The sequence below is a fragment of the Colletotrichum higginsianum genome, chromosome 5 (assembly GCF_001672515.1).
Source record: "Colletotrichum higginsianum IMI 349063 chromosome 5, whole genome shotgun sequence".
Lineage (NCBI taxonomy): Eukaryota > Fungi > Ascomycota > Sordariomycetes > Glomerellales > Glomerellaceae > Colletotrichum > Colletotrichum higginsianum.
This window is the reverse complement of record NC_030958.1, coordinates 1,801,559-1,815,813: the sequence shown is the minus strand read 5'-3', so window position 1 is coordinate 1,815,813 and position 14,255 is coordinate 1,801,559. Positions and strand designations below refer to the sequence as shown.

The window sequence follows — 14,255 nt, the reverse complement described above, 5'->3', positions numbered from 1 at the left end:
TGTGAGAGAGAGAGAGAGAGAGACAAGACGAAAAAGGGAAACTGCTGCTGCTGCTGATGGAAAAGGAAGAGACAAACTCCACCCTGCCGCATCTTTGGACCGAAGTCGCCATGAGATGAACGCCCGTTGATGCTTCTCTCCCAAACCCCTGAGCGTGGACGAAGTCGCATGACTCCGGTGCAAAGTGCTACAAACGAGTGGAATAGGAGGACCGCCGCTCTGGGTCAAAGGGGGAATCGCGTGGTTGAATCGAGAAACGAGGTAATCAAAACAAAATGTTTCGTGCCGCAAAAGATCAGATGCCGATGTAAATGCGTATGCGCCGAGCATATCGAAGAGCGCCGCCCTTCAAATTGTTCAACTTCCGTGCGACTTGCTCTGTTGCCGCCGTGTATCCTTGCTTGAAACAACGTAACGCAAGCAAGTGTCGCCATATTGCGTTTGAGCACCGTAAATCAAGCAGTTCCGGCTCGTCCATGGTAGCATCTACCTCCCCAGCATGTGGGGTGGCAGGTAATTCGAATTGTTGCCGTTCATTAGGGAGCCCGGTCCGCCGGCAGTCATGGCATTGCTGTTGTATCCGTTCCAGACGTTGTTATTACCGCTCGCCGGAAAACCGGCAACAGTATAAGACTGGGCGCCCGGGTTGCCGTTGAACCGTCCAGTACCGAGACCGGGAGGGGCAGCGAGACCCGGGGGAGGGCCGTTGGTAGTCTTGAACCCATTGGCAGACCCCGCCATCATGCCGCTCATGGGAGAAGTAGCCGGGCCCGGGGTTTGACCCGACCTGACGCCCAGCGGATTCTTCGAAAAGCTCAAGCGGATGCCACCTTTTACGCTGTTGTGCAGAGGGTGCCCGTAGAGTTCATGTAGAGCCTTCGTGGCGAAAGAGACATCCTCAAACTCCACAAAACACATCGGTCCGTTCTGCTTAGTCCGGAAGCAAAGTCGCTTGTATCCCCGTTGCTTGGAGAACATGGCTTTCAGCTCCTCCTCGGACGTGTCAATGGGTAGGTTGCCGACGTAGAGTGTGTTGCAAGGCGGGTTCTGATCCGCAGGGTTCACTGGCGGAAAGTTGTGGCGACCATACGGATGATTGCCTCCCATGGGAAATGGCACGCTGTGTGGCCCTCCGCCCATGGCGGTTGGTGACATGACCGGATGGGCCGAAATGGCACTCATCCCTTGCTGGCCATACTGCGGAAGCGAAGACGGGCTTGGTGTCGCGCTGGTGTTGAGGGATAGGCTGGCCAAACGCGAGATGGGCAGCTGTGGGGCGGTGGCCCTTCTCTGGGCCGTGGCACCGTTTTCCGCGTAGGCGACTGGGTCCTTCAGCAACTCGCCAGTCTCGTCATCGTCGGCGGCGTCGTCGTTGATCAACGATTTCCCAGAGATGCGCGTTCGCTCCGTTAGATGGTTCCCGATCGGAGATTGGGGTGAGAATAGATTCTGATAATGTGCGCTCGAGTCCGGGTTGGGCAGCTCGCTGGAGCCGTAGATACCGTTCATGGGCGGCGAGATCTTCTCGAGGGACTGGAATGCGCCGTTGAAGCGCGAAGGTTGTCGCGAGGACGGAGCCGAAGACGCGGCGGAGGAGGTAGTACTAGACGACCCGTTCCCTGCGGGTTCAGCGTATCTCCTTGGTGCGGTCGGGCTACCTCCCAAAACCTCAACAATCATGCTGGCATCGTTGGAAATGTTCGATTTCCCATCAAGCATGTTTTTCGCTTCGATTGCACCGTTGGTAGATCTAAATTTCAAAACGGCCGACCGAAATCCGATGTCCTCTGACTGGTCCACGGGAAGCACCTCAACGTCGACCAGTTCCTTGGACCAGACCACCATCAGGCGAAGAGATTCCTCCGAGGTATTCAGCGGAAGACGACGGATCAGAACCGAGGATGCGACGGGGACCGAGTTGGCGAAAGGGGTACCGACGGGTTTCGTCGCATCGCGGTCAAATGGGTTGACGGACGAGAGGAATGGGGCTTGGGTGTTGGACGACCTAAAAGGTTGCGATTGTTGTAGAAAAGCCGGCGCAGCCATGGCGATCTTCGTTGTGGTTGTTGTCGGTAGAAAAGGGCTGGCGCGACTCGATGTCATGTCAGAAAGTCGGATTCGATCGATGAGGGTACAAATGCGCCTGGTTCACCTTTACTCGCCGGTCATCCGCCGGTGGTGCGGTGCATGCGCTGGCGCGTGGTGGTGCCTTGGGGATTGCGTTGGAATTGTAATGAGAAAAGGGAGAGATGTGACGATCGCGCTGATCAGGGACGAGCTGCTCAGGTACGCGTGGACAAGAATGCAGTTTGATGGGCCAGGACGCGATGGGAATTATCGGGCGCTGAGGTCGATTCTCAATGCGCGACGAGACAAAGGGCGGCAAAAGAATGCAGCCTGCTATGAAGGGGGAAGTAGAAAAGTTGGGGGGCTAGAACCGGGTTTTGGGGAGAGGAGTGGGAGATGGAGCGTGCGAGGGAAATGCGAGATGAGTCGTCGCAAAGGTTATGTATGTATCGTGCCTTAGAGTTCGGGGAAGAGGGGGGGCCAGAATGCCAAGGTGTGCCGCGCGAGTTGTTGGTAGTATTGATGGTAGAGGGATGGATGGCGAGATGTGTTGATGGAAAGTGTGTGAAGTGAGGGAAGACCGGGAGGAATGGTGTGCGCCTTGATGGGTTGAGTTGGGTTGGGGTGTGCGGTATGGTGCGTCAGGACAAGAGAGGACGGACGGCTGGCTTGCTTCACTCTACGAGCATGGGGGAGTGCATGTGCTACTGTGGTTGTTGCTGCTGCCGCTGCTGCGCCTGATGGGCTGCTGGTTGCGTTCAAGAGTCGGGTCGGTGACTTGGGTACCGGCGAGCGGTTGGTATGCAGCAGATGACAGGGTAGAGCAAGTCGACTTGCTGGGGCCCCTCGAAGCTTGAGGTGACAGGTACCCAATGGGACTACACCCACGGGTGGGTTGACTCGAGGACTAGAGCCGAAAGACAACTAAGGTCAGGCCGACAGCACGACTACCGTGACGGGGGGGAGGGGGGCGCTCTGATCTGGGTTGCTTGGATCCGGGTTGGAAAGCAGAGGAAGCTGGGGGCGCAATCTGATTGTGAGCTTGGGCAAGCTTGTGTGGTCAAGAGAGGAGGTTAAAGCGGGCGGAGGAGCGGAAGGATGTTGCAAGACGGACTGCGTCGTCGTCGTCGGCGTATTTGTCGACTTATCGTGGGTTTTTTGCAGCCTAAAGTATCGAGGAAAAGCAGCATGTGGCTAAGGAATTTCAGTTCGGTACTTGAGAGGACCCCCAGAGACTTCGGCGGACGATGGGAATTGAGAGATGTCGAGGGCGACACAATGTACCGGACCGGTAAACGACGGACTTGTTGCACGTCGGCTTGCTGAGTGGGCTTAGAAGCGAAGTTGGCCGTGGTGGTGGCTACTGGGCCCGGGGGCGTCGACGGGGTTTCCCTTGGGGGGTAGTGGCCCTTGTTCGAGCCTTTGGATTCGGGTCCAGTCCAGTCCAGTCGCGTTTGGACACTGAGAGTGAACAGAGGGAGGGGGAGGGGGAGGGGGGAGTGGAGGGACAAGGGCCGCTCGTGCTGTGGAGATCCAATTGCGCCGCTGCAGGATCACTGAGAAGGGACGTATCGTACCAATCAGAGTCCGATCGCGTAAAGTTGGAAAGAGTATGGTATGGGTAGAGGCAACGCTGCTGAGGTACCCGTATGCTTTTCGAGTACCTTGCCTGGGTGGGTGGAGAACTGCGACGACCCTTGACGAAGGTTCTTTCTGTGTAAGTGACTAGCTTGCCGCAGGCCTCGAGAATGCGGCGACAGTGCAGGCAGCGATTGCGCTATCTCTGTCTTTGCCCAAAGGACACTGTGGGCCCTTCGTCACTAGTAGCTCGTCGGTGTTTCTTTGCTTGTGTCCGATATCGAAAGATGACGAGCTGTGTTGATGTCTTTTGTCTGTGTTTGTGTTGTGGCGGGGTGTGAAGATGTTCTGTCTGTATCGTTTGAGAGAGGACAGTGGCCGTGGTGACAGCAGAAGCAGGTTGATAGGAGAGGTACCGTGCTTGGTGAGGAAACGGATGAATCACTGTTGTTGTAGGAGCAAGTGGAAGAAGTGGTGGTGGTGGTAGTGATGGTAGCGGGCAGTCGAGGAGGGGGTGGGTGGATAGGTGAATGGAACCCTGGTGGGAGGCGGATTTAACCTGGAGGGAGAGCGGGACGGAGGCTAGTGAGCGGGCTTGCGAGGACGAGAAACAAGAGAATTGGGGGCGCTGCCGGTGCGTCTTCTCGCTGGACGACGACCGGATTCCTTGGTGGCACAGCCTCTAGAGGGGAAAACGGCGTCAGGAGGGAGCGTGGATTGGCTGCAGATGGTGGTAGCAGTGCGACCGGGCTCAGGGGTCTTGTAGACTTTCGGCGATCGTTGGTACCGTTTGAGGGCTGGTGCTTGCCAGGAGGCGCGTGTGGTAGTGGTGTCTCTCGCTGGCCGCTTGTCTTTCTTGTCTCTGGCTGTCGTCCGTATGGGCGGTAAGATGCGGCGTGTGAAGTGGTGTATGTATGTATTGCATATGCGTGTGTCCAAGGTACTACTTACTACAAGTACTTATCTGGGTAGGAACTTGCGATGGAGGAAAAGTTTCTTCTCCCTCTCCCTCTTCGTCTTTGTCTTCCTCGATGCAAGCGAGCGCAAAAAGTGTGTGCCGGAGACGCAGAAATCTTTCCGAGACTGTATGCTTCACTGGAACATTTGTTCTTGAATCCCTCAAATGACAGAAACCGATCCGGGAGACGTTGCGAAATCCAACTCGTCTGTCGGGATTTGAGTAAAAATCCACCTAGGTAAATCAGGTACCAAACAGACAGATATCTGTTTCCTGGACGGTTTGTCCCCTAATCTGCCTGGCAGGACATGGATGGACGCGAGGGAGAGGGAGGAAGAGGTGACAGCGGGACCTGTTCAGCGTCGCGCTTTCCCTTCCTGCCAACCTCGTTCCAGCCATGCTGACGCTGCACCCCCCCCCCCCCACCTTCTCGCCAATCTGGGTTCAGCGAGATGACTAACCGGGTGGAGGGGAAGTTTTCGAAATAGGGAAAACAGGAACAACACTTTGTATGTACCTGTATAATACAGTAGCAGAAAGCTCCTCCTGCACGAAGAAAGAAAGAGATGCCCACACGTGACACTACCAGCACGAGGCGGAAAGTGGCAGGGCAGAGATATATGGACAGTGCCGTAGACACAGCTTCCACACTGTGTGCAAACGTCCTTACTTTTCTCCCTGGGCCCTCTATCCTTGCCCTTTGCTTTTCTGCGAGCCACCGCGCGCACAAGTACTGGCAGAAGAAACCAAGGACGCACGTGGGAGGCAGAAAGGTTTGACACAACGACAGAAAGGCACCGTCAGGTGGGGCACGTGCGTACGTATCTTTTTACTCATTCCTTTTTTCTCTCTTTTGCCTGCCTGCCTCCTTACACCGCGACTCGGGTCCCGAGGTGGCCGTCAAGCTCTCTCCCTTCCACCCCATGCGCTCTGAATGCGATGCGATGTAAATGCCGATACATACATGAAATGTGTTGTTGCTAAGGAAACCGAAAAAAAAAATCTCCAATCTGCCTACCTGGAGGCTGGCCAGCTGCATTGTAAGCTGCTGCTGAAACCAAGAAGGTTTTGGGACGGGGTCATTGCATGGGGCTAGCAACGCAGAGGGCCTCGAACAAAGGGTGGGACATTGCCATCAGTAAACAATGTACCCGGTGCTTTGCGCGCGCGAGTGCCTCTCGTTGTATCTTCTGCGGAAAACAATAATTCTTCGTCCTTCCTACCATAACGTGAGGCGCATGAAACGTTGGACAAAGAGACCTGGCGAACAGATTTTGTCGGGCCTGCTCTACCACGTGAGACCACGGACCAGATGAGCCCATGTGTCCCGTCACGCCAGCCCTGAGAAGCAGCCTGCACCAGCACAACCACGGCCAGCACGAGCAGGGTTCGTACAGCATGTATCCGGTGACATTGTCGTGGATCCACCGCCAACACCTAGGCGCCTAGGCACCTGGAGCAAGGAACACGGCATCCGCATCCGCGAAGCAAGGGACCCGACCCGACGAGACCCTCGCGACCGTGCGGAGCATTTGATGGCGTGAACCTGACCTGTGGACATGGGGAAGAGACCTTTGTTTCCGCAAGGCAGCGCAACGTAGTGCAGGGCTGTCTCTATCTCCGTTTCTCGACTATAACTGTGAAGATGGGCGACGGTTCGCGGACACCCGAGAGATGGTGTCAACGAAATGGTAGGCCATTTCTGACCAGCCCAGCCCTGTCATGTTCGTTGCTCCCAATTAAACCCCTTGCCCCTTTTCGACTGCAATGCCGCATCATAGATCGTCATCGTGCAGTCCGTCGGTGGTGAAGTGCACAACGCCGTCTGCACATGCATGATAGATGGTGGTCCGTCAGAGTGCGCGTACGAAGAATGCGGCTCGGGTCTTGTCAGTGTTGTGGTTCTCGGGCTCGACTGCCAAGGACGCCGGAGCCGTCGGCGTTGATTGGGGTCTCCTGTCTGTTCTGACCTTTGTTTTATTTTTCGCACCCATTTTCTTGGACTCTCAGCCGGCAGGCACTCGGACAAGTTTTTTTTGATCCGTTCCCCCTTCGCCTCGTACAGGTTCACGTGAGCTGCGCAGCTAAGGCGGTCTCCTCGAGGTGCAGTAAAGCCTGCTGGGCTGAAGAAACGGCGGGGTTCAAGCAAGCCTCTACGGTGGGACGTTAAAACTTATAACAGGCTGCAAAATAGGTGAGGTAGTGTACACGGACCGGCGGGACAGTGAAGTGCAGACTCTTCGGACAAGTGAGACCACGTCAAGACAAGCACAATGCTCTCAACGCTGGATACCTAACGTTAAGTGCGTATCTAAGAGAGGGACGATGTAGGAATCTAATGGAATGGGTCGGTGCGGTACATGCCTGCCATGGTGGGAAAGCATGAGAGAAGTAGAGACAGAGACCTGGGCGTGCCCGTTCTGTGGACGCGGCACCCGGGAGTTTCTGTTCGGAAGATGGCATGCCATCCACGAGGAGGGAGGTGCGACCAGTACCTGCTCCACGTTTCTGTCTGCAGACAAACAGGCATATCCCGTCTATGCGCAACATTGCAGTCCTTGCGCCTTGCGTCTGTTATCTCCTCCTCCTTCCCCGGGCGAGTATTGGCAATGCCAGGCTTCGTCCCCAGCCAGTCATCAAGTCCAAGTGGCTTGTTTGCGCTGACGGGCCTTCTCCCGATAGCCCTGCGCGTTTCCCATTCGCTACCGCCTATGTACCTTTAACGAAAGACGTGAATCGTCGGGCGCGCTCCGGTTCCCCGGGTTCCAACACAACAGCAACTGTCGTCTCATTAGCAGGACGAGCATCTCGGAATATTTCTTTTCCATTCGGCTCTCTGGCCCCGCCTTTGCCTTGCCAACGCCCGTTCGACCCCCTTCAACATGACGGCGTCCTTCTCGCAAGTCGCCATGCAGCCCTCGTTCGGTCTGGACAGCTAGTTGCCTTCTCACACGTCCCGTCCACCACACACTACTTCGCGTGTCTCGCAAGCATGTGCCAAATCACCTCATTACAACCGACCGGACGGGGCGCGTCGGGAGGACGCGGCTGAAGAAGAGAGGAATGCGCCACCATACGTCTACTCTTTCCTGGGCATTGGTAATTATAGTTAGACACATGGGTTCTCGAAAAAAGTACGCTCGATGTCAACCTCGACCTCGATTCAGTATGGTAGACGGCAGAACCTCCCGTTGCTCGACGCAGCCATAACATCCTCCCTATTACTCTGGCTGGACTCAGGACCCATTGTCCAGTTTGCCAGACCTGCCCTCTTTTAAGAAGCCTCACTCGGTGGGCTGGGTGAGACGATCCCGCTATTTACACTATATTCTGCAAACACGACAAAGGTTACCTCCCATCACCCCACATCGCCGGTTGCACGCCATGTTTATCCATTTCTGACGACGCCCGCCTGTTGAACCGACGGAGATGGGCTAATTAAACGGCTTTTCAAAATCAGAAGTTGTCCGCCATCCATCTAGTGTGCGTGGTCACGCCCCGATGAGCCAGTTCTTCCTGCCGTGACCCAGTTGTTAAAGTTGAAGTGCTGTCCGTGGTTTGCCATTGCATCTCTGCGGCACCGATTGGGCAACCTTCTTGAGCGTTTCTGTGCCCCTAACTTTAGTCACACAAAACAGCCATGGCCACCACACCACGAGAGAACACCACATAGCAGATCGTGGACGTGAGTACCACGCTAACAAAAGCCTGGACCTGGTGTTCATCAGTCTCCAGCCACCAAGGGCGGGTGTCGGGCATCATGCCTCCATGGGTTTGTGGACCGTGTTAACTGAATCAAGAAACAACTCGACTCTTTCACGGCGTCAACAAGCCTGCTGTAATTATAACACAAGTTGTCTATCTCTCAAGGCATGCCCTCTAGAATGGGCACGACAACATCAGAGCACGATCCGCCAAACTTACATGCTCAACCTGTTCCCGTACAGGGAGCCAAGCAGGGTAAGGCGGGTACATAAAAAGCTTGCCAATTAAGTCTATAAGCAGCATCCGATACTCTCGACAAGACGCAGTCGACAAACCATATCGAAGCAGAGAATAGATGATGCTAAACAACTCAAAATTGTAGACTCCCTCGGCTCACTCAAGCACCCGACGGAGCAGAACTCACAATTATCGGCGTGTCAGGGTCTGTGGAGGAACTCTAGCCATGAATGAGTTCGCCTGTGCTGTTTCCTCTCAACTTTGAGTTCAATGGCTGCGAGTTTTTAGCCTATGCGTCTCCCGGGATAGCCTTCATCGCTTCCATCGCAGGTTTTTGGCAATCGCATTGATGATGACTTATCAACATGTGGTTTTGCTTCTTAACTTATGGTATTGGTTTTGACCTGCCGACGCAATTGTTGACATTCGGTGGACACGAGGAGGTCGATCGACGGTGAGATCTGATGGGTGACGACGGTTGGAAAACACAGGAAGCGTCCGTCGTCGGTGCTGTTCCGCAGCCAGCCGCTGAGATGGAAAAGAACCATCACGGCGACGCTTCCCCTACGCCCGCTCGCCGTGCATGGAGCTACTGAACAGATGCCGCGGCCAGTCGGAGTCCTGAAACTAGCAAAGGATGCGCGCCCCTCGAGACGATTCCAAGCACCCAGCGTTTGCAGAATTGAGGGTGTGCAGGTTCGTCAACCAGATGTGTCAATGCGATACCACCGGCAACGTCCGCCATTAGGGGTACGTTGATCGTTTTCTCACATCACACCGACCTACCTACTCACCCACGCTGACCTCGTCGATCGATGCTCCATACCTAGGGGGTGGTTGTTAAGCCTCGGCCTTTGAGGCTGATTCTGACATCTGTCAGCTTGTGAGCGATCAGCAATGGTGCATCGATGGACAAAATGGCATTCCCCCCGATTATACATCAAGCCTCCGCAGTCCATGGCAGTGGATTGTCCCTCTTGGAAAACACAGCTTCCCCCAGTACCATGGTTATCTAAACACTGAACACAGTGCACCAGTGTATGGTTTCAACAGCAGGCAGAAGCGAGGTACTTTGAGATTGTTCAAATTTGGTATCATCCAGCCATCAAGATGAGATGGACAGTTCCAGTCAGTGATACGAACTCACTCAAGACAGATATCCCTTGTACGCGTACGACAGTAGCAAATGAGTTTCCCAGACAAGGATGGCAAATGAAGAACATCATGTCTCACCGAATAGAAAAAGAAAAAACCAAAGGGAAAAAAAAAGAAGGAAAAAAAGGAAGGGCGCTAATACCAAAAGACAGCGGAGTTGATTGCTGAAAACGGCCCAAACCCCTCTCCCCGGGGAGGAGGGGGGGAGGGGGGCCCACCCTAACGGGAGGGTTAGGTTGTCTATGAATGCCAGGAAGACTTCCGATACGACAGGCAGCGACAGCGACAGTCCCACCGTTCACTGGAATGTGGTTTGCGGGGGTTTTGCAACGCGCCCTGCGAGGTTCTCAAGAAAGCTTGGCGCTTGGGGAGAGATACACTTGGGGAGGCTGCGCGCTGAAATTTACTACAGGTATGTTTGCTGCTGCTGATAGACGATGACGAGACAGTCACAGGCCGGCAGATTCGCGACCCATCAGCCCTCGCAGAAGGCAGCGATGGGCTGTCGTTCATTTCGTCATTTCACGATGTCTCGACCCGGCTCTTGTTCAATCAACGTCCTGAGGCCCATTCGGCGAGCGTCAAGCAGCAAGTGCGGCTGCTCGCTGACGGCGGGGGGTGTTCAAGCACATTCGCACACACATACACCCATCCCTTGGACGGGATTGGAGCGAAGCCCAGGTATGTTTCAACGCCGACATGATGGCAGAGCGAGAGAGGGGGGAGGGGGAGAAGGGGGTGAAAAAGGTCCAAGCGAAAAGCCTCTGAAGAAGCGATCAACCAGGTGGGCTGATTCCAATGGGCCGGCTTGGGGTTCCACGCACTGGCGGGGAAAGATGCCGCATATCTATGAGCCACTGCACCGATCTGACCGATCCAAAATATTACTATCTACGGGGCGCGCACCTCTTTCGCGATTCTGGACCCTCTTGCACCCCCTCCGAGTCACAAGGCCAATGATCCATGGTCCCACACAATAGTACTTGTATTCGGCCATGGAATCAGACCCAAGAGAGCACCGCGATATCCTCCCGGAGTCGCAGTCATCTGCCTTGTCAACCAACCACTCGGCGTCTTCCGCGGCGTTCAAGCAGGCAAGGTTTCCCGGCTACTGGTATCGTAGCGTCTCGCTCACACACTCTCCATCCATCATTCGGCATACAGGTACATTGTAGAAAGGTTCGGCCTCTTCAGGCATGTCAGGACAAGTCAAAGCCAAAGGGTCCTTTTCCGGTCTCTCCCCTTTTCTGTCATCATCAAGCGTGCGAGCTGCAGCACACAAAACATCGCTTCATCCGAAAACCTCCGTAACGCCCGGAACTTAAAAATGGAATATCACACACAGACACACCTCGACTGCGTCCAACCAGCCGGCCAACTAGCCAGCCAGCCAGCTAGCCCTGCGACGCCGACACTCACACAACCGAAACAGAAGCGGGGGAGGGGAGAGGAGGGGAGGGAGGCTCGTCCCCCCTTCCCCTGTTCAGACTTTGTGATGGGGGTAGTGGGTTGCATCGCAGTAACAGGCCTTGCACGGGGCCCAGGAAACTCCATGCTCTGCGTCCGCGCTCTTCTCCAGATTACTAACTATGCTTCTGTGGAGCACATTCACACCAAACAAAATGTGGAAGGCCACTCACTCGTCTGGTCCGTCCGTCCGTCCGGTTGCAGGTTGCAGCTGCGTCCAGGAGTTAGTTGGACGCCCGTCAGAAGTGCCCCGGCGAGGTGTGACTGTCTGAGGACTTCACTCGCTCGTTACGTCTCCTTCTCCCTCCACTGACTCGATGATTGCGGATGCGTTCTGCTGGACGTGTCCACAGTCCTCATGTCAACCTCGTTCTCCCCAATCCCCCAGGGGCCCTCGACCGAGGGACCCCGTGCTCCGCTCCGTGTCTCCATCCCGAATGGGATCTCGCGTCCCGGCTTTCGGGGCGGCATAGCCCGAAAGACGTACTGGTCGACGACGACAAGCGTCGAGGTTGACCACGCTGCTTTGATTCGTGTACACGACCTCCGTCAAACGCTGATTACTCACTCCCAGCCGCGGCGACGTATGTCGAGTGCGTCAGCCGCAACGCACCATGATACACACGGTAGTGCTTATGGGGCGCCGCCAAATCCCACCCAATTACCGTGACCGCCTTGGGGTCAAGGTTCCTCCCTCCCTCACATCGCAGTACTCGGGAGGGATGGCATCTGACATTGGGCAGGTATTTGCACATTCGCTCGTTTCCAAAGCCTTCGTCATTTTGTGGCTTCGTCTTTTGCTGAACATGTTCAAAAGACGTAGCCTAGGAGAACCCTCTTGCCTTTCCCTTCCCCGAAACCTCTAGAGGCGCTTCCTCAGTCTCTTCAGCCTGACCACCGATTGTCTTATCGGCCACTGAACCAACAATCATACTGTAGCTCGAGTCCTGCATGCTCCCGCCCCCCAACAAACCCGACGTCTCACTATCCCGTCATCCTCTCACCGCTGGCCCGTCATGACCGTCGCACAGGGCCATCACAACCTCGTCTCCGTGACGAGACTCTCGCCGCCGGTCGACACGACGCAGCCCTACGACCCCTCTACCCTCTCGGGCAAGACGGTCCTCATCACCGGCGGCGCTCTCGGCCTGGGCGCCGCCTTTGCCCGCGAGTGGGCCTCCCACGGGGCCAACATCATCCTCGGGGACGTCAACCCGTCCGCCGGCGAAGCCCTCGTCGCCACGCTGCGCGCCGAAAACCCAAAGGGCTCCCACCACTTCGTCGCTTGCGACGTGACCTCCTGGGACTCGCAGGTCGCCTTCTTCAAGGAGGGCGCCCGCCTCTCACCCGACGGCGCCGTCGACGTCGTCGTGGCCAACGCAGGCATCAATGACCCGGCCGCCAACCACCGGTTTGAGAGCCCGGTCCCCTCAGCGACGGACCCGGACGCGCCCACCGAGCCCTCCAACAGGATCATCGACGTCAACGTCACGGGCCTGTCGTACACGGCCCACCTCGCCCTCTTCTGGCTGCCGCGCAACGGTCCCTCCCGCGACAGGTGCCTCGTCTTCGTCGGCTCCGTCGCCGGCGTCCACCATTTCCCAGGCCAGTCGCCCTACACTTTGTCCAAGCACGCCGTGACAGGCCTGTTTCGGTCCATGCGCGCGACGGCCCACCTGCGCCACGGGATCCGGCTCAACATGGTCTGCCCCTACTTCGTCAGCGGGAGCAGCATGTTCCCGGCGGCCGCGGAGGCGGCGCTGCTGGGCGGCGGCGCCGGTGGAGCGCGGTTCGGCGACGTCGTCGACGCGACGACGAGGCTCGTGGCGGACGAGGCCATCGTCGGCCGGGCGCTGCTCGTGGGCCCTCCCGTCGCGAGCGATGACGGCGGGGACAAGACGGCGGCATGGGACGTGTACGCGGAGGACTACAGGGACTGCGAGATGTTTGTGTGGCGCTGGGTGCGGATGTTGAACACGGTCGAGTACCTCAGGGGGTGGACCGGGTGGGTTGGAGATGCGTTTTCGATTCTGACGAGAACTGTGAGGGGCGAGAGGTGATAGGTAATGAGGCGACGTAACTGGCAATAAGGCTATCAAGTGGAAACAAGCATCTTACTGCTGCGGGAGAACGGGATTGCTGACGGGGATGGAGGGGCGGGGGGGGCCGATCGGATCCATGGCCAAGGATCAGTCTGACTGATCTGAGTAGCTTTAGAGACGGGTTGACAGAACCGAGCATGAAGACCTGATGTACTTGCAGTTAACGAGTATCGACTGCCTGCTGCTCAACAACCGGCATCCGTTGATGGCCGGTTCGCGCAAAGGATTTCATAGGCTTGACAGCTCGCGATAGCCGGCGCGCCGCCGGAGAGACTGAAAAATACAAAATAAACGACGCGTGATATGGATGGTGTCTATATAGTTGGCTGTGATGTGGATATCTACATACATGATTGGTGCAGAATCTCCTAGATGAGCATGACATGGATCGTTCTTACAGCCTCGGAATTACCGAGTGAATCACGCACGACGTGCGCCTCCCTAGCATGCTTGTCAAACCCTGTGCCCACGACCGCCGGCCCCATTCCATAAAGCTGGGTCGGGGAAAAGATATGCCCGGTCTGCATATCTCATTGCCGAAGTATGAGACCCCATCCCTGAGTCTTTGAGGCATCTCGTCTTTTCCGGCGCTTCCTGCCCTTTCATCAGACTTAGTGTCATACCGTGAGCGTCAGCACGTGTCCATCCACGTCCAAGGCAGGGCTCCCACAAACATCTCAAAGGGGGGGGGGGGGGGGGGAGAAGTTAATATTTTGATGATTTGCCAACTTGAGCAGGCGTACATCCTCCATCTTTGGCGGCCAAGAGCTGCGGCAACGGTTGCTGGCGACAGGCACGACGGCTGGCGAAAGCGGGCCTCGAGCAATGGGTTCCAGGAGCAGATGTTTACCGCCTCTGTGAATCATGTTAATGCCGCCGAAGGGATACTTGTGGTCTTTCATGCCGGCTGTGCTGGAAGGACCCTGTTGGGAGTCTCGGGCGGTATTGGTGGGGCCTACCAAGAGGTAAAGATTTCATGAGCTAGA

At 56.2% G+C, this 14,255-nt stretch overlaps 2 protein-coding genes across 2 annotated transcripts; one reads left to right on the top strand and one right to left on the bottom strand.

The window, feature by feature from the left end:
* Positions 1-486: 486 nt before the first annotated feature.
* CH63R_07484 (RNA recognition domain-containing protein) lies at positions 487-2,046 on the bottom strand (the record flags this gene model as incomplete). Its single annotated transcript, XM_018302459.1, has 1 exon — positions 487-2,046. One exon carries the CDS (start codon positions 2,044-2,046, stop codon positions 487-489), a length of 1,560 nt encoding a protein of 519 aa, XP_018157237.1.
* A 10,137-nt stretch (positions 2,047-12,183) lies between these two features.
* Positions 12,184-13,227, top strand: CH63R_07483 (short chain dehydrogenase; the record flags this gene model as incomplete). Its single annotated transcript, XM_018302458.1, has 1 exon — positions 12,184-13,227. The coding sequence occupies one exon, from the start codon at positions 12,184-12,186 to the stop codon at positions 13,225-13,227; it is 1,044 nt and encodes a 347-aa protein (XP_018157236.1).
* Between the last annotated feature and the right edge of the window lie 1,028 nt (positions 13,228-14,255).